We start from the raw sequence: 20133 nt of genomic DNA, 5'->3' as shown, positions 1-20133 counted from the left end.
AAAAAAAAAAAAAAGGCAAGCAGAAAAACAAAGGGAAGGATAAACATTATATGATTGTCTCAGTTCATATAGAAAAATATTTGATAAAACTTAACCTCTTACGATAAAAATCAACAAAATGACTAGAAGAACGCTACCCCAGCACAGTGATGGGCACATACGAAAAACCCATGACTGACATCAGGAGTAAAAAATGAAAAAATTTCCTTTAAGACCTGAAGAAGGTAGGGATGGGCACACACCACTTCTGTTCAACATAACTAGAAATCCTATCCAGAGAAATAGGTAAGAAAAAGTTTCATTCACTGGAAAAGAATGCTGGGGATACAGCTCAGTGGCATAATATGAGGTCCCAAGTTAGAGTCCTGGTACCAGCAACAAATTGGAAAGGAAGAAGCAAAATTATCTGTGTTTACAGATAATATAATCTTATCTGTACAAAATGCTAAGGATTATGCAAAAAAAAAACTATTAGAAGTTGAGTGTGGTAGTGCATTCTGGTAAACCTCACACTCTGGGAAGCTGAGGCAAGAGGAGCACAAGCTCAAACCTAGCCTGGACAATTTAGCAAGACCTTGTCTCAAATTTAAAAAAAAAAAATCACAAAGAGCTGAGTATACAGTTGATTGCCAAGGACCTAGGATCAATCTCCAGTACTGGGGGCAGGGTTGACAGGTGGGGAGGATGCTCTATACTAGCAATGAACAACCCAAAGACGAAATCAAGAGAATAATTCCATTTACAATAACACCAATAAGAAAAAATACCTAGGAATAAACTTAACCGAGCATTCAAGATTCATATACCAAAAACTGCCAAACAGTGCTGAAAGAAATTAAGAATTAAAGAAGGGTACAGATCTGTGCTAGAGGGCTTGCCTAGCACGCATGAGGCAGCAGGTTTGATCCCAGCACTACAAAAAAAAAGGAGAAGAAAAAAAGCCACCAATTTAAGGACTAAAACAGCAAAAGCTTCATAGCATTGGATTGGGCACTGATTTAGAAATGACACCAAAGGCACAAATAACAAAAGTGAAAACAGACAAAAAGGACTACACTGCGCTTAAAAACTTCCATACAGCAAGGGATGCAATCAACGGGGTAAAGAAGCCAAGAGATAAGAGGAAAGGTTTGCAATCCACACATAAGGTTAAGGGTTAGCATTCAGAATAAAGAACTCTTAAAACTCAGTATCAAAAAACAAAAACCCTCAAACAACCTGATTTTAAAAAGGACAAAGAAGTTCAAAAATATATGAATGACCAACAGGTATTCAATACCACCGATTGTCAGGGAAGTGCAAATTAAAACCACAGTTTGTTAGCATATTATGCCTGCTAAAATGGCCACTTTAAAAAAAAAAAAAGCCAGAAAATAACAAATGTTGGAGCAGACCTGGCAGACACGGCAGGAAGCCCTGCGTGCTATGGGCAGAATGTAAAATGGTGCTGCCTCTGCGGAAAACAGTATGCAGGCTCCTCATAGATTTATAAATACAATTACTGGGTGATCCAGTAATCCCACCTCCGGTATTTATCAAAAAGAATTGAAGTCAGTGTCTTAAAGACACCTTACCCAAGTGTAGGGTGTTCAGAATTGGTGTCTGCAAAGCACGCAGCCCTGTGTACTCTGTGAGGGGTAAAAGAGAGAGGTGGACCAGACGCAGGTTATACCTGCCGGTGAGCAAACTGAGGATCACAGCGGGTGAAAATCAGCAGCTGGAGACCAGGAAAATCTGAGAGCCCCCACTTCCACTCTCAGTCCTGCTGAGGCTCCTGGCCATGTTCTAAGACCTGTGGAAGTCCTGACAAGGCTGGGGTCCCAGGCACAGCACCCCCAGGGGTATCATGACCAATTACTGGCAAATTCTTCTTCTGCAGGACTATGTGTCTCTGTTCATCAAGTGTGAAACCCACTGGAGTCAGTAGTTTTTCATTGTTCTTTTAAAGGGCAGTTAAAATTTAAAAACACACCCCCAAGAAAAACATGTTATGATTTTTTTAACTATTGTTTGTAAAGAAAAAATTGTGGGGAAATATTAATTTGGGAAATAATGGAAATATTAATATTAATGTCAAATAAATAGAAATATAACTATGCTTAAGTACATTTAATTAATGTAATTAAATAATGGGTATTTAATCAGTATATTTTAATATTATACATTAATATTAAACCCATTCCTTTTGTGTGATAAATACTGACTTGAAAATGTCTTCAAATAACTGGGACGATACTGCTCAGCAGCCCAGTGCCTGCCTGGCAAATGCAAGGTCATGAGTTTGACCCCCAGTACCAGAAACAAAAAAACTGGATTGTTAGTTTTTGCAAAATCTTCCTAGGGTTTTGACTGTAGATTTATTGTGAGAGAATCAACACCTTAACAATACTGAATATTAGCTTGTAACCCTAGTACTCAGGAGCCTAAGGGAGGAGGATCACAAGTTCGAGGCCAGCTTACCTACACAGTGAGTTCAAGGCCAGTGTGAACTATGTAGCAAGACTCTGTCTCAAAAAAACCACAAAAGCAAAACAAAACAACCGGAATAAAAACAATATTGAATATTTCAATCCATGAGCATAATACATCTCTGTTTGTTTAGATCCTCTTCAATTTTGCTCAATAATATTTTTGAATTTTTTTTTAATATTTTTGAATTTTTAATTTAGAGGTTTTATCTCTTTCATTAAAATGAGACTTACGCTGGGCATGGTGGCACAAGCCACTCAAGGATGCCAGAATTCTAGGATGCTGAGGCAAGGGGACCACAAGTTCGAGCCCAGCCTGGATTACATAGTGAGTTCAAGGTCACCCTGGAACATAGGCAAGACCCTGTCTCAAAAAATCAGAATAAATTAAAGATACCTAATGTTTTATTTATTTTGAGCCCATGGTAACTAAATTACCACCATAGTGTTTATACTGACCATTTACCATGTATTTTTAATAATCAATTTTAAATGTTATTTGTTAATTTCGTATGGGTTTATATGCACAATCATGTTTTGGGCAAATGCTGACTTCTTCCTTTTCCTTTGCACTGGCCATGGTCTTCCCTGAGTATTAAATGGAAGAGGTAAGTACATAGTGCAGTGTGCAACCACGGCGGATCAGAGGATAAAAAGTGACTTGGAGTCAAAGTTTAGTTTAACCTCCAAGAAGCCCAGAGAGACTGTTTTACCAGAACCAACCAGCATGAGAACCTCTCAAGAAAACAGCACCAATCTGAGAAATCCCACCTCTTTTGTGTGTAACCCAAGGGTTTGAGAAGAAAGATGCAAAAGAAATACATTTGTGTAGGAGTTTAGCTCAGGCAAGGGAAGGAACAGGCTGATCCCCCAAACAAGCTTCCTGGGGCCTGAGGACACAAAGGCTGGAGAACTCTCTAAGAGTTACCCTATTTCAGCTCTGCTCAGCTGTTGCCTTTTCCTGTCCTTAACCCTGCATTCCTGAAGCCCTGTGCTGATTTCAGGGGTCCCTTCATCTTTGCACCCATGTCTGGCCAGTCTCTCCACAACTATCCATATTGATTTCAGGGAGAAAGAATTTACTTTTTCGTCATAATGTGTGATGTGAGCTGTATGTTTTTCTTCGATCACATGAACACTCACATATTTTCCATGTCTTTCCCTTTAAATTGCCTACTGAGCTTGAAGAATTTAGGATCCTCAGGAGTTTCTGAGACCTGTGTTTTGTGTGTTAAATATTATTCTTCCAAGAACTTCTTCCCGATGTCCCCCGTCGCCCACCAGTGAGGAAGCAGTGCCAGGAACATCGCGGCGCAGTGAGGCTGCGAGCTCAGTGCCCCTCCTCCCGTAGTGCCCTCTCCCTGCTAAAGCGGTTCTCGTGGAACAAGATGAAATTTGTCCTCTGTGAGACTAAAAACAAAACAAACAAAAAGATTGAAAACGAGGCCAGAATCTCTGCTCTTAGTCTCAGCTGTCTTGCTGCTGACACCACAGAGCGCTCCAAACTGCTGATCCAACCCAGTCCGTCACTGGGAACAGAGTCCAGGCCGTGCCCCCAGCTCTTCTTTACCTCCAGACGCTGCATTCCCATCGCGTCCTGCGGTTATTCTTGAAAATTAAAAGCAAGAAAGAGAATAACAAGGCCACCTGGGGAAATGTCCTGCACACGGATTCACATGCACGTCTCCTCCCGTCTTCCTGCCTCTGGCAGACCTGTATGTCTGCCTCCAGTGACTCTTCCTGCTTTCTGCGGGGCCTTTGTGGTCCTGGCCAAGTCTTTGCTCGACTCAGTGGTATCTGATGAGTGTGGAACAGGTAGCGCAGAACCACTCTGCTCCCCAAGTTCTTTTGTACACACATACCACCCACACATGACCCCCATACCAACCACACTCTGAACACACGCAAGTGCTGACCCCACACACGCTCACAGATCCCAAGCCCAGTGAACCTCTAACCTGGATAGGGCTACGTGGGTTCATGAACTTGGTTTTTTTCCCCACAGTTCTGATTGTAGAGTCATGGCAAAGAATTAAATCCATGAATTAAAGATACCACTGTACTCTGAAGTATACCCCATCTGGACGGTGCGCACACACTGTGATAAATTTTCACAGATCCCACAGTGACCACATACTCTGCAACCCCACCTAGATGCTGTTCACACACAGTTCCACAGTGAAGAATATGGCTGTACCTGTGTGGGGTACAGGGACAGGGACATCAAACACAGAAGCTCAGCCATGGGACAAGAGAAACATGAAGTACACAAAATGTGGGGCGCTCTGGGGCACCAGCTTCACGAAGCACATCTGAGCTCCGTGCAGAGCTGCCTCCTACAATGGTTTAGGATGCGAGGTAATCTGAAATGACACGTGAGAAGTGTCAGATACACACTCACCAGCGAAAAATGAAAAATGGGGGCTGGGAATTTAGCTCAACGGCATAAGCACCTGCTTTGCAAGCAGGCGGTTGTGAGTTCGATCCTCGGTACCGATAAAAAAAAAAGAGAGAGAGAAAAATGAAAAATGAAAAATGAAAAAAATGTCAATTCTCCTACTTGGTTCTACTGAGAATACATTAAGAATTTTAAATACAATTGGGGCTGGGGATTTAGCTCAGCGGCATAAGCACCTGGCTTGCAAGCAGGCAGTCCTGAGTTCGATCCCCGGTACCGATAAAAAGGAAAAAGACAAAAAAAGAATTTTAATACAATTACTACTAGCAAGCTATGGAGAAGTCTTGCTGGAAAAATAGCTAATGCTATTGGTATTCCAATCTTTCTCTATATAAAAATTGAGTCAAGAGTTTGGGGTGTACTGTACTTGCCTAGCAGGTGCAAGGCCCTGGGCTCCATCAACAGCACTACAAGATCAGAAACAAAAAGATTAATTCAAAACCTTCTTTTGTTGAAAACCTTCATGATAAAATAATCTTAGTTCTATTGGTACTGAGGGCTCCTGAGATGACCCACGAATGCACACAAATGCGCTGTTTGTAGACATTCACTAACAGCTAAGGAGACGCAGTCCATGAGAACAGAACCAAGATGGTATGTCATGTTCACGGCAGCTTTTTCTTTCCAAACCCAAGATCATGAAGATTTCCTTCGTTTTCTTCTAAGAGTTAGCTTTCGCCCTCATGCTTTATTTTGCCTGTGAATATGTAGTTGTTCCAACAAAGTTTTTTGAAGAGATTATTCTCACCCCAAAGTTTGGAAGAGATTTTACAGAGAAAGAAGCAGTCTTTTTAGGCTTAAGAAAAGAAGCTGGCATTTGGTACAAGTAATTTTCTGGAATTTCTGTTTCCAAGGAGAAAGCATTAAGTAGATGTATTAACTAAAGGGAAAGGATATGTTAAAAGGCATATGTTTTTAAGCAAATAAAAAAATTACAAATTGAAGCGCAACTAAATGGACTAAGTTTGCAGAAGAGAAGAGTCTTTGTTCGGTAAGGTGAGCTCCTCAGGTGTTTCCAAACCCTGGTAACGTGCTCAGCCTAAAAATTGATAGACTTGCCGGGGCTGGGGATTTAGCTCAGCGGCATAAGTGCCTGCCTTGCAAGCAGGCAGTCGTGAGTTCGATCCCTGGTACCGATAAAAATGAAAAAGACAAAAAAAAAAAAAAAAAAAAAATTGATAGACTTGCCACAGGAAGGACTCCGGTAGGAGACATGAAGCATTGGAATGGAGGATGTCACATCAAATTGTAAGAAATCGATTAGAAGCTACACATTACTTTTGTTTTTGTTTTTGTCTTGTACCAAGGCTTGAAAAAAGCTAGAAATTATTTTTTAAAGAAAGAACCAAATGGAAATCCTGCAGTTCAAAAGAATAACATAAGTGAGATGTAAAACTCACTAAAGGAGTTCAACAGTGGATTTGAAATGGGCAAAATAGTGATTTTAAAAATAGATTGAAAAAATCTATGCAGACGATAAACAAAGAAAAAGAATAAAGAAAAATGAGCCAAGCCTGAAAGAACATTGAAACAATGTTAAGTGTACCGTGGTGGAGTATGCTAGAATCACGAAAATAAAAGCCAATTGCAATCTTCAGATTTATTGTACTTTTTGTCTTTTTATAACTCATATATACTGATGGGCAGCGTACAGGACGCATATGGCCAGCTCACACCTTCCTGTGCCTTGACCGCTGCTCAGGAAACCTCAGAAGCTTATCTTTTGCCTGGAATTGAATCAGCCCAAGCCACGTTAATAGACAGCAGTTATTGGGGCTGCCATTCTGGGGTCAGACTTGAAACAAACCTACTTACTAACAGTGAATGTCTGCTTTGGTCTTCATGAAATAAGGAAGCTTTGCAAAAATAGATTCTTGAATCTGACAGGAACTAAAATATCTCATGGAATACTAAGAGCTGAGTCATTCTAGCCTTTACCACTCAAGTGGGGCAAAACGATGACATTTCTAAGGGAGACGATTTTCATACAAAGCAGCGGCAGCTGTCCCCAAGCAGCAGAGCCCACGTTTGGAAGTCTCTCCTTAGCACACCTGACTTTTGCTCAGTTTAAAAGAGATGCGTCACTGCGATGGTTGATTGACTGCGTCCATTTGAATAAGAGAAGCTTAACTACATGGGCTCAGCAATTCCACACCTTGGGGTGTGTGTGGGAGACCTACTTTAGGGTGGCTCCTCACCTGGGTGGCATAAAGGGAAAATGAACAAGAACCGACCTGCTTCTGTTTCTTCAGAGAAGCTTGTCTTTGCTTTTGTAGTTCCCCCAGTCAGTACTGGAGCTCCCCAATCAATATTGGGGATATAATTTCCCAATTAATATCGGGACTGGTCTCCAGTGAAGACTCCTGCTTTGACGAAAGAAGGGATGGGTTTATGGACTGCACCATTTATGAAAGAAGCACACTGTCTTAAACACATAATGAGAACAAAAACATTCTCTACTAAAGGAGAACAAAGGGCATCCTGTGAGCAAGGAACTCGAAGGATAGTTCAAGGAAAGTACATGTTTCACTGGAGCTGGCCGGGGAGAGCTGACTGACAGCTTGGAAACTGCACAGAAAACGTCTCCCACATCCTTCAACTGCAAAGCCATGGCCCCCCTCCAAATTGTGCTACCCTCCATCTTCAGAGTCCTAGCTGACTCTTCAGCAGTCCCTTCAGGACTGACCACGTTACGGGGCGTGGGAGCAAAGTGCTTTATATGCACATCTTCTGTGCTGATTCCCACAGCCTTCTCCTTGGATGTCATCTCCTGGCCATCTCCCAATCTCCTGGCTTCAGCACAGATTCTTCAGCCTTCCAGGCATAGACTCTTTAGCTTCCATTGCAGACCCATAGGCCTCCTGATATGGTCTCCCACAGGACACCCGCGGTGAGCGCCAGACCCTGGCCTGAATCCTCCGTCTCCAGTGTGCAGACAGACCGCTACCCTCTTCCCCATCCGACCCTGTGGGTGACCATTGTAAGCCAATCGTGTAAATGTTTATATATTTGTATATCTTGTGTTATTTTTCTCTAATAAACACTGACTGATACAATCACAAGGGAAATGGATTGAGAAAGGGTCTAAAACTTTTTCAGCTGGATGAAGGTAATTAGCTAACAGAATAATTCCTGTACCACAGTTCTCGCTTGATTAATAATGTTGCATCATCAACAAAAATTGTCATAGTCAGAGAGGAATTTTAAAGGCTCTGGATTCCTACGAGGCCTACTGAGCAGATGGCATTACCCAAAATGTGATAGAGACGTGCTGTTCGGCAGCAGGGGGACTCACACACAGAATTCTTCACCCAAGGTACTGGCAGAATGTTCTTCCTGGCCAGCTTCCCCAGGTGCCTGGTGGCAGGTGGATTTCACTGAGCCAAGGCATGCTGAAGGAAAGAGATTTTGCCCCATTTTGATTTGTAGGATGTCCAGATGGCCTGAAGTCCGCTGTCACCCAGGAATGATGCAAATCTGGCTATCATGTGCAAGATTTGGGACATTCTCTGGACAAGCAGAGCAGATAAATTGAACTCTAAAATGTTCACCCAGCACTTTCAGACATAACAAGATCAGAGAGGTTCAGCCCTGCCAAGCAGGTCAAATTTCATCATCTTCAATGTCCTCTCAGCCCTTTCTCTCTACCTCTAACTCTCAATAAAATGACCTCCTCCAAAACTAAAAAGTTTATTCGGCATTCGGCTTGACAGCTAGCAGTGCTAAAAATGCGATCAAACCCTGAAAGCAGCACGGCAGGCTCCTTTGAACTTCAAGGCCTGTGAATCTGGGTCTGAAACCCTGTCCTGTGTCAGATTCAGCTAAGTCCCCTCATGGTCATGCTCAGTACTTACAGGGGCTTCTCTCTTCCCTGGAAACCCTAAGATATAAAGACAGGAGGACCTGAAAGGAGCCAGCAGAGGAAGTCCACCGCCCTTCTCAGCACGGGGGAGACTTCAGGTACATGAAGATGTTCCAGAGGACAGTCCGGCTGTCACTGCACTGGGAGAGACCTTTTCAAGTGTTCTGATGTGACTATCACAGGGAAAGAAAAACTGGGTTGAATTCACACTTTCCATACGAAGCCAGCTCCTCAGCAGGACCGGACCGGGCTTCCTACAAGTACTTTTAACTTTTCATTTCTCGAATAATGGCTATTGGGCCAGTCAATCAAAAAGAGCCATTCTAGTGCATTTCGTATTATTATAACCCTGCTTGCCTGCATTACGGCAATGAAATCCTAAGAAAATCAACTTTGTCTTATGGTTTCAATCTGAGTTCAGTTGGCCCGTAGTTTCTGGGCCTGAGGTGAGGCGGGTCATGATGGAAGCAGGTGATAGAACAAATTTTCTCACCTCAGTGTAGCTGAGAAACAGAGAGAACAGGGGCTGGAATCCCAATGTCCCCACACAGCTCACCTTCCCAGGGACCTAAAGTCCTCCCCCAGGCCTCACCTCTTAAAGGTCCCAGTACCTCCCAATTGTACCGTGGGCTGGGGACCAGTCTGCAGCACATGGGCCTTTGGGGAGCACTTATCCAAACATAAGGGGCCTCTTCACAGTGGTGATGATTTTAGTCATTTTAAGACTCACAGCTTACTAGAAACAAATTCATAACTTATAACACTTTTTCTCGGTGTTCCCAATAATGGCCCTCGTAATCATATATTTCCTATCAGCTCCATTTTGTATTCCCAGGATAGAAAAGTTGGAATTTAAGCCCAACAATGAGAATGTCAGCAGCGGGAAGATGGGGCCATCTTCCTGAGTAACTTCAGGCAATACTGAAGTAAATCGAGCTCACACTGTATCCGAATACTCAAGCCCTAAATTTGTCACAAAATGTCTGAGACTGGTGGTCTTCATAGCCAGAATTGGGAGCTCCCAGCATGGAATTCTATTAAGGTGCCTGATATTTTTCATTATTATTATTGATTCTTGGGGTTTTTTGTTTGTTTGTTCATTTATGGAAAAAATAAAACAAAATCCCAAAAGAAAATACTAGGATAATAACAGTAGTTAATACGTTGCATAGTGTTATCTTCAAAGTAGTGATTCAGAGTATGAGATATGGGCATAAAAAATTCTCCAAACAATATTAGTGCAAACCTTTCTTTTCAATGAACTAACAGAAATGAATAGTATAACTATATTGTTTTTTGTTGTTTTCCCTTCCTTCGCTTCCCCCTCCCCCACCCTAGTTCCTCTTTCCTTTTGAATAGCTTCTTCCCATTTCACAATATCTATTGTACAATTTGTACCTTACTTACTCTTCCAGTTTCTCACTTGGGATACAATATGAGGTTTACACTTGTGAGTCTGATTTATTTTACTTATGCGTGTGGTCTCAAGTCACATCCATTTACCTATCTGGTTTCTCTTTCTTTATGACTGAGTAGTACTCCATTACATAAAAAAAGAACTCACCTTCTTTCTACCTATTTTCTCTTCCAGTAGAGTTAGTGTTTCTGTTTTATATTAAGATTTTTCATCCATTTGGAATTTAGTTTAGTGCATAGTGATAGACATGGGTCTAGTTTTAGTCTTCGACATGTGGAGAGCCAGTTTTTCTAGCACTATTTGATAAAGAAGCTATCTTCCTGGCAGTGAACGTTTTTGGCCTAATGGGCCCTCCAAAGATGAAAAGCGATGTATCAAATTAAAACCTTGAAGGAACAGAAATAGGCAAGAGTAGCTTTGGTACAGACAGCAATCTCTACTTAAATAGTTAATCTTACAAAAAGTGCAAGCCACAAAGACAGCATAAATTTCCTCTGTTCCTTTGATATTTACACAAATATTTTTAAAGGTAAAATAAAACTTCTAATGGGATTAAACCCAGGAGTGTTTTTAAGGGCCTGGAGCATTCTCTTTCAAGTACAAGCATCAGGAAAACCAGTACTCTATCACTTTCTCACAAAAGGGCATTGCGGTGGGTGCTACCCACTTGTTCAAGAGATTTTAAAAAATGCTTTCATTTTTCTCCCAAAAAGCAATGAATTAGATGAATGATGAAGCAGTGATTAGACTGGGTCAGAGCAAACTATGAAAGCACACATCCAGTGATGCTGTAGAATCTTCTCTCCTGAGGACAGGTCCCTCACATATGAGAATTCACACGTCATGGGCCTCCCCTGCGCATCCATGTAAAAAGGTGAGTGCGGGACATGGTGGCCCCTGCCTGTGTTCCCAGTGCTCAGGAGACTGAGACAGGAGAACTGCCATGAGTTCAAGGCCAGCCTGGGCTACATAAGTGAGCTCAAGGCCAGTCTGGACTATATAGAGAGACATTGCCTCAAAAAACAAAAATCACTTATGTGGTGGGATTTCTTTTGCCTTTGTAATCACATTAGCAAATTATATGTGACACATTCCCATCTTGATGAATATGTATTCATTAGCAGAAGTGTTTTCTTTCTTTTCCACACTGATGGAGAGAATATTCTGGGTGGGCAGGAGGTTTTATTTTTAAAAAAATCATTTTCCTTGACAGCACAAAATCTGCCTTCCAAGTGATTGTAAGCAACAGTTTAGCAAATGTTTTTGCATGATATAGCACGGGCCCTCCCATGTGTCTCCTTGCTGCTCACCGCCCCACAGCAATATTTTAGGTGCTTGTTATGGAATCATTCCATCTCACAGGTACACTTCTGTGTGTGTAGGGTAGAGGAGGCAATGGCGTGTAAGAAAGCAGCCTAGGTGTTCTCCACTCAGTGCAGTGAGTTGGTTTCTGGCTCCCGGCAGGCACAGTGTCGTGCAGTTCGGTGGCCTCGAGGTCACAGTGCTTCAGGATGCAGCTTCCTTTGGTCTGGTGGTTCTGACATCCTTACTGTGACAGAGGCCCCAACAGAGGAATCAAAGGCAAGGTAAGTCAACAGATCTCTAACCAGACAGCTGACGTACAAGAATCTCAGAGTTGGTGCCTCTTAGCGCGTCAATGGAGAAAACCAGCCAGACTTTAGCATGCTCTAGAGACTTTGACCACAGAGTTACCTGGACTCTGGTGAATTACAGAACTGATGTTGAATGCTCAGTGTTGTTTTTTGAACATGATCATAAATGTGTCCCCAAGAACCCACCCAGTGGAAGCTAGATCCCCTGTGTAGCCATATTAACAGAACCTTTAAGAAGAGGGCCCTCGTGGCAGGTCACTGGGGACATGGCTCTTAGAAGGCATTAGTGTAGTTTCCACAACTTCCTGGCTTGCCATGAGAGCTTTTCCTCTTGTACACCTTACCATCACGTCATGTCAACTACTGCAAGATCCTCACCAGAGCTGAGCTAACACTGGCACCATGCCCTTGAACCTCCAAAACTGTAAGCTAAATAAGCCTCTTTTCTTTATAAAGGCCACAGCCTCAGGTATTTCATTGTAGAAATAAAAATAAAATTCTAGAGGCTGGGGATTTAGCTCAGCGGCATAAGAACCTGCCTTGCAAGCAGGCGGTTGTGAGTTCGATCCCTGGTACCGATAAAAATGAAAAAGACCAAAAAAAAAAAAATCTACACTTTGGAAGCTGTATAATGGGGGCTAGGATCAAAGTGAAGGCTCTATTGAGCAAGAGATTTGGCATCTGAAGTCTTGGGTTCAGGTTCTGGTCATTCTAGTTGTTTCAGTGGAAACAAGGGACATGTCATTTCTCTGGGCCTCTGTGTCTTCCCGTTAAAAATGTGTCCTCTACATACTGCATGAGGTGGCTCTAAGCCTTAAGGGAGATGCGCTTGGGGAAATACTTTGACATCTGTGAGGCACAAGGCGAATACCACTGAGTATTACTCGTGTCTCTGCAGAAGCTTCCACAGCCAGGCCAACCTCTCCCCATCTGTTGAGTGAGCCTCCGTTCCAGTGCTTCCGGAGGTGGGGGGAGTTCTAGCCACCACCACCCTCCGAGTCCTCAGAGGCCCTTGAGTCCCGAGCCTGCCAGCCCAACCTCTGAGAGCCTTTGTAACTCATGTGTCCACCAGATGACGATGGAAGAACTCGCAGTGAACATTTCTCCACAAACACCACACAAAGTCTAGACCCTGTCCCCACCCCTGGCCCAGCTTCCAAAAGAGAGTCACCCTCATCTGTCTTTACCCCACCCACCCCCAACTAGGGATTTGGGATTTCTCTACATTATGTATTTTATTCCCAATGTGTTACCTACAACTTTGAATGTGAAGGAGTCTGTCTCAGACCCCGTCCTCTGCCTCTGCCAACCCAATAGTCTCCCCGAGCTGGACCTTGTCAATAAGAAGAAAAGGAAAGGCTCACTTTCAGCAGGGCTGACCTTCACAAGGATGTCCGTGTCTCTGAATAGTGCCAGTCTGAACTTTGGGGCTCCCTACGTCTTTGTGGCCAGCTGGGAAGCTTACTCGAGACTTCCCGTCTCAGAGTTTGCATCTTTAAAGTGCAGCATTTGGATGCGACTACCGTGGTAACTTTCAAATGGGGAGCTGGGGCTGGAAGAAGAAGAATCAGGCAGGTGAACTCCAGCTGGCTGAGTCCTGCCTAATGGATTTTGGTTCCTTTTTCTCAGGGGTCTTACCAACGCCCCCTGCTGATGCTTCTGTGCTGTCCTCAACAGGAACACATGCCACTTGGTATCTGTTTGCCCTGAGGCAGTGTATCAGAGGGGAGACAGGAGGAGCAGAACCTTGCCAAGTCCTAGTGAGAAGCCTACGGAGAGAACCATGCACCTAGCCTTTGGCCCGAGCCCTTCTGCCACAGCCAACCAGGAGCTTCAGACACTCTAAATTTCAGTGTCCCTCTTTCTGTCACACATCCAGTAATGGACCTGCTTGATCCATACTCCCACACACACCCCGAAGTCCTGGGGGGGGGGGGGGCAGAATTCTTCTTTTAGTAACGTACTGGGAAACTGACATTCATGTACACACATTTTATTTTTTCGTAAAATATAAGGTCTGTGACCAGCATACTTTACACTTTAGTAACCCAGAAGTCTTCCTAGTAGGACTTTCTGTCCTCCAGAGAGAGGCTCCCCATAAATTCCCCATGGACTTGGTATTCGGGGAACAGCATCGAAGAGGTCTTCTAACACAAAACAGAGTGGTCTCTCACAAGCTCAGGGAGAAATGACATGTTGAAGGATAGAATCTGTTCCCTTTGGTTTCCTTTATGAGGCTTTCATAGAATCTGGAATAGGCTAATTTAGCTCAGAACACAATCAAAGTGTGATTCTTTGGCATTTGATCTGTTGTGGCAAGGGTGTTCCACAAAGAACACGGGCACTCCTCTGTCTGAACAGACTTGACGAAAGGCATGAGACCAAGCCGAGCACAGGCTCACTCAAGATGCACGCACGCACGCACACAGCTGCCAGGGCAGGCAGCCATCTTAGTCTGCAGGAGCAGCTTTGCAATGCATCCTGGGAGCAAGTGTCTCTACTATGGGGTTTTGCCTACCCTCTGTCATAACTTGCCTCGTTGGTTTGGCCCAGTATCGCTTCCTCCTCTCCTCCCCAGCCCTGTCAATGCTCTTTACTCCTGAGCACCTAACTCAGCCATCCTGGCAATTCTTCATCTGTCAAATGATAGGGCTGTTGACCCCTATCAGGGGCAGACTTGTAGGATGGCACCTCTTCAACCTTGCTCCAATCCAAGGTCATACAGGGAAACAAACAAGAGAGGGGAGGGTGGAGCCTCATTCACAGCAGAAAACCCTGGGGTCAAGTTTACCTAGGACCAGGACAGCAGCAGATCAACAATCTACAACCAGAAACAGACCCTGCACTCTACTCACCCACTGCTGGTCCCGGAAAACCTGCCTGGGTTCCTGGATGCACCTTAAGTCCCCAGCTTGGCCAGTGTCCAGGGTATTCAACATGTGGGCCCCTCAGGATCCCTGGCATTGCCCCGCCCTTACCCTCTACTTTCTCCCCAACCTCACATCTCTCTCACTCTTTAACATTTCTTGGGCTGTCACTCTTCCTGGAGAAGGGGCTCTCGGTCTCCTCCCTGCACCCTCTCATCCTCTTCCTTCTCCATGCAGCCCACAGTGGCAGCCAGCCCCGCACCCACGCCACCCCCCACCACAGCGGCCCCCGTGGCCCCCACTGCTGCCCCTGCTGCCACCATTCCAGCCTCTGCTGCCAGTGCAGCCGCAGCCATGCCTGCACCTACAACGCCCCCTGCCAGGCCCATGAGCCCAGCTCCCACAGCACCCCCAACTGCAGCGAGGTGGCCACAGAAGCGCATAGTGTAGGAGTCCATGAAGGCCTTGGCCTTGGCCTGCAACTCAGCCTCCAGGGCCTCCAAGGTCTGCTCACGCTCCTTGCACAGCAAGGCCACTCCATGACGGGCCAGGATAGCATCCTTCTGGGAGGAGAGTAGGTTCCGCATGGTATCTGGCAGGACCCGGAGTGCAGAGAAGATGCGCTTGGTGGCTACATCCTGTGGTGACAGGAGGAGAGAACAAGGTGCTCCAACTGGGAGCCAAGCATCTCCACACCAGCCCCTGGCCAGCCTCTGCTTCCCCTGAGGGCTGGGACTCACCTGCTGCCTCACGTACTCCTCAAACTCCTTCTTGGCGGCCTCCACTTTCCTCAGGTCATGAAGCTGAGCAGCCATCTGTCCACGGGAAAGCCTGGCTGCCCTCCTCCTTTCTCCTTGGCCTGGCCACCTGTTCTTCATCTCTACTCCCAGGCATGAACTCCCACCCCCAGGGCTCAGCCCAGACCCTACATGCCCTCCTCCCTCCCAGACACCCATCCTTGGGGAGCAGCGGGGCTCGATACCTCGTCCGGAGAGCTGAAACCGGGCCCTGTCCTCCCCATCCAGCCCGAGAGGTTCTGCAGAGACACCACTGCGGGTCAGGGAGAGCAGGGACCTGCTGGGCGCCGGGGCTCCAGGGAGTTTTCACACCTTGATCTCCTGAGCTAGCTGCTGTCCGGTTAGCAGGCGTCTGTCTCCCCTGGCCACGGTGCGCCCCTCACTCCAGTAGCCCTGGCAGCGGCTCTTAGCATGCTGGGGGGCTGCACTCAGCACATCCAAGACATAGGGCCAAAGGAGGTGGCGGGAATCATCATCTGTGTCTAAGAAGAGGTTCTTCATACTGAGGAGACCAAGGCTTTGCAAGGAGAGTGGCTTGGGGACTGAGATACTGCCGGGGGTTCAGCAGCTGGGGAGTAATGCACAGGAGGAATTTGCCTCAGGGACACTCACCGCCTCCTGGGCTTCCTTGGCCTTTGCTCATCCACTGCCTGCCTGGAGAAGGCAGGAGGTAGCAGCGGGCTCGGTTCCCTAGGAGCAGCTCCTGGACCTTGGGATATTTGCCTGACAACTTCTGAGGGAAAAATGGGAGTGGGCGCTCAGGCACTCATGGTTAGGCCTCCCACTGTGAGCACCCTCCCGGGACCTCCCAGCCTCTCTGCCCTGGCCATGCCTTCCACATCTCCTTCTGCACTGCTCACCTGGAGGATGTCACCTGTGTGATCTTGCCCTGCCTTGCTGGGGTGGTCGCGAACTAAGAGGTCCAGATGCTAAAAGAGAAGGGGTCCTGATACTAGCAGCTGGGAGGATTTGGGCTAAACTGAGGAGTTCAGAAACAAGTGTCTCACCTGGATTGGCACCATCCCATAATGCCTGCCCATCACCTCAGCCACATGGACAAACATCTGGGGTGGACACAAGAATGTAAAGGTGGGGCCCTCCGGAGGCTACACTTCATCTTAAGCTCTCTCTCTCTCTGCCTCCCCATGCCTCTCTGTAAAGTCAAGCTTCCCCCTCCCCAGCTCCAAGCTTCTCCTATCTCTCCCCACACCAGGCTTCTTGTCCTGTGTCCTACACCCTCAAGCCCACCAACCCAGTTCAAAGACTATGAAATCCTGGGATGGCCTGGAAAGACACTAGTGTCCTCTGGCCCAGACCTGGCCCTAGGTCACGGATGGATTGTGCCCAAATCCCCTCACCTCCAGATAGTCCAGATCTGTGTCCTTCAGTTCCTGGGAGGTGTTTAGGATCTGAACCAAGGAGAACAGGACGCAGGAGGTATGCACAGAGGCCAATGCTGCTGGAAAGTCCCTGTGAGAGGGGCTCCTAGGCAGCTGCAGGCCTCAGAACACAGGCTAGGCCTGCACAAGGCCTCTACCTACAGGCAGGTAATCTGTCCATCCCAGCCTGAAATGCTCTTGGAATTCTGTGAGCCTGCAGTTTCCTCTGCCCCCAGAACCAAGGCCACCCATGCTCCTACCTTCTCAGATTATAAGCATTTTCCCCTTCCAGGGACACCCCTGGAACCGCAGACACCAAAGCCTCTGATATGCCCTCAGCCTTAGGAAAGCAGAGCTGGGGAAGGGCCCCAGATGGAGACTCTGACCCTCAGGCCACTCTCACCTGGTAGGAGCTCAGCATCGTGGTGAGAGCGCAGAGCTTGATCCTGGTTTCCCTGCTCAGTTCAGGACTCATGGCGTCTCCTGCATCCACCAGGAACACAGCCACCTGCTCGGGCCATGTGGAGGACGGGCCAAGGGGTCAGGGCTGTTCCCCTGACCACACTTCTTGGGCTGTCCCAAAGCCCTAGAGGGTTCCTTCTTGACTCTCCTCTCCTCTTTGTCTTCTCTGTCTCCCAAAAAGTCTCCCCTTTGCATCTTCCTTTCCTTGATCTAACCCTGAGTTCCTTCTTCCCTTCCTCGTCTTACCTTCTTTCCCTCTTTCCCCAACAAGAAGGGGTGGCTCCACATCCATATGCCCCTGCTGAGGCCATTAGTACCCCATCTGAACCCCTGCAGGGACACCTCTCCTCCTCTGGACCAGCTGCCCTCACCACCAGGCTCCTGCAGGCAGAGAAGGGGGCATCAGCTGGTCCATTCTGGATCCCAAGACTGGATTTCAAATTCAGGTCCTCACCCACAGCCAGCCCAGGGCTCCTGCCTTACCCCCCTCCAGCCTCCTGCCAGCCCTGCCCTCACCAGACCCGGCAAGCCCCGGAGCAAGTGGTCGAGGAGGGAGGACTTCCCTGAGTGCTGGTCCCCCAGGACGGCGAGGAGGCAGACTGGGGTGTCCCTGGCCAGGGGGTGCTTCAGGCAGCGGTTGATGGCCCCCATCCGTAGGATGAGGCCCCCTGAGGCGTTGATGCGCACCAGCAGCAGTGGTTCTGCCCTCACCACGCAGCTCTCCTGGACAGGGGACAGGGTCCACTGAGAATCCAGAACAGACCACATCTGGGATGTGTCCAGCCTGGGACTCCAGGCCCTGTCCTGACATTCTCACCTGGCCCAAAGCCACCCCACTTTGTGGATCTAACTCAGGGACCTTGGTGCATCCCACCCCACGCCGAGGCCTGGTCCCCGCACCTGCAGCACAGGGGGCAGCGGCCGCTGTGGCAGCAGCTTCATCTTCTCCCCCAGGCTGCGGAGGCCCTTCTTCTGCTTGCAGGTCTTCCGGCACTCGGGGCAGCAGGGTGGCTCACAGCCGGGGACTCGGTGCGTGTTGAAGCACCGAATGCAGAAGTCGTGGCCACAGGCCAGCGAGATGGGCTCACGCAGCCTCTCCAGGCAGATGGAGCAGGCAGGCAGCTCCCGGGGTGCAGTAGCTCGGGGCCCCAGACCCAGCTCCAACTTGGGGAATGGTGCATGGGACCTGGGTGAAAGACAGGCCGTTTGAAAGCAGGATGTTCATCAGGGTCAGGCTTTCAGGGTCAGGCTAATGGCCTGCCAGGCCCTCTGTGCTTTCTGTTTCCCTTAGGGTCTCCATGGACTGATGGTTTTGCTCCCAGAGGAGCTGAGCTTTGCCCATTCCTTACTCACTCAAAGCCCGGACCCTGGCAGCTCCAGAGTCAGGAAGGCAGAGCAACGGTGACAGGGTACCCAAGAGTGAGACAGCTGACTGTCTGCCACATCCACAGTGTCAAGGTTCTTTCCCACTCTGGGCCACAATTTCCTAATTGTGTGATGGAGAGCTTAGTGGCACCCAGCATGTGGGCACAGAGACAGTCATCTAACATGACATGTGTCTGGTGCCCGTGCTTAAGAAAACCCTCTCCTCATCCCTCTTTAGCAGGGCCCCTCAAGGAGGAGCTGACTTGGGCCAGATCCCCCAAGGAGTGATAAACTCTGAGCCTCAGCTGCTGGGACATCAAGAGAGGGTAGAAGCCTCCTGGCGCCCAGGCAGCCTGCCTTGCAGTTGAGCAGATGTCTCTGGCTCCTAGAGAATTTCTTCCACTCTCAGCTGAGCATCTGCCTCCCTGCAGCACCCACCTTCCTGTCCCTGTCCACCCCTCCACAGCCTGGCCGATCCAGCCTGCTGCTCCCTCCCTGTGGAGCTCCCTGCAGAGCCCCAGCAGGCTGGGCCTGGCCGCAGGACTCCGTGCTCCTGGCACAGCCATTTCCAGGTGACCTGCCAGGCCCACTGCACCAATCCCAGCCCAGCAGGCCCCCGCCGCTCACCAACTGTTGCTGCTGTTTCCCATGAAGCTCCGTTTTCTCTCCTGGAAAGAGAGTGAGGGAGGAAAAAAGATATTTAAAACAGAATTCAGACTCCTATTTTCATCCTGGGTTTCCAGGGGCCCCTCCTCCCCTTCCCCAGGCCCATCCCCCAGCCCAGGTGGCTCCTTCCCACCCCCAGCCTCCTCCCCAGATCTGAGGACTGAAGACTTGCCCGTTTGCCAAGCCGATGACAAAAGGAAGTGACTGACAAGGTGGGCCTCGGCATGGGAGGCTGAGATGAGAGGGGTCTGCCACTAAGTGAGGCGGCCCCTGAGACTCAGCCGGAGGTAAGGTTAGCCTTTCCCGAAGGCTGGCTGAGCTGTGGTAGGTGGAGGGAGGGGCAGGGGACAGCCTCCCAGGGGAGCTGAGTCTGTCAGAGCGGAGAATGGATGTGCCGATGGGTCGGTTGGTCTGGAAAGAGGAGGCTGCCGCTGGACTCACCCCAGGGGGAGGAGACAGGGCTGCGGGTACAGGGCTTCTGAGAAGGGAGGGAGGGAGGGAGGCTGGCTCCAAATCTCTGGCAGCGACTGGGATGCAGGCAAGCCGGGGTGGTGAGTCGCCATGGAGACTGAAGGGAAAGATAAGGACGGGGAGGGGGAGGGGGGCGGAGAGAGAGAAGCCATGTGGGTGCACAGCAAAGAGCGAAGAGGCTCTGGGAGGGATCTGGGCCAGCACTTCCCCTTCTGGACCAGCCAGGGTCCTTCAGGGCCACAGCGCAAGGTGAGCAATGAGAAAAGATGTGGGAATGGGAGAGAAGGCCACAGCAGTGGGCCAAAGCC

General features: G+C 48.0%; 1 protein-coding gene across 3 annotated transcripts; it reads right to left on the bottom strand.

The window, feature by feature from the left end:
• Positions 1-13795: 13795 nt before the first annotated feature.
• On the bottom strand, positions 13796-19789 carry Rnf112 (ring finger protein 112). Of its 3 annotated transcripts, none has more exons than XM_063242634.1 (14): positions 19527-19789; positions 19316-19356; positions 18224-18509; positions 17807-18046; positions 17570-17704; positions 17265-17369; positions 16841-16891; positions 16490-16546; positions 16343-16411; positions 16095-16215; positions 15795-15964; positions 15668-15721; positions 15426-15500; positions 13796-15323 (listed from the first exon to the last, which is right to left on the bottom strand). In XM_063242634.1, exons 1-14 carry the CDS (start codon positions 19578-19580, stop codon positions 14853-14855), a joined length of 1929 nt encoding a protein of 642 aa, XP_063098704.1. In that variant the 5' UTR covers positions 19581-19789; the 3' UTR covers positions 13796-14852. The 3 variants fall into 3 exon arrangements, with proteins under 3 accessions (XP_063098704.1, XP_063098705.1, XP_013003070.1); XM_063242635.1 differs by having other exon boundaries at positions 15795-15958; XM_013147616.3 differs by having other exon boundaries at positions 17840-18046.
• Positions 19790-20133: the final 344 nt, after the last annotated feature.

Source organism: Cavia porcellus, unplaced genomic scaffold, assembly GCF_034190915.1.
Source record: "Cavia porcellus strain 051 isolate PalLab524CR breed Dunkin Hartley unplaced genomic scaffold, mCavPor4.1 scaffold_32, whole genome shotgun sequence".
NCBI classification, from domain to species: domain Eukaryota; kingdom Metazoa; phylum Chordata; class Mammalia; order Rodentia; family Caviidae; genus Cavia; species Cavia porcellus.
This window is presented reverse-complemented; position numbering and strand designations above follow the sequence as displayed.

Bases quoted from the DNA above. Each gene is read 5' to 3' on its own strand.
- Rnf112 (XM_063242634.1), bottom strand. From the start codon at position 19,580: ATGCCGAGGCCCACCTTGTCAGTCACTTCCTTTTGTCATCGGCTTGGC. The intron at 18,510-19,315 runs GTGAGCGGCGGG...TCTTTCACCCAG, and splicing joins GGAAACAGCAGCAACAGTTG to GTCCCATGCACCATTCCCCA. The intron at 15,722-15,794 runs GTGTGAAAACTC...GTGTCTCTGCAG, and splicing joins AGCTAGCTCAGGAGATCAAG to AACCTCTCGGGCTGGATGGG.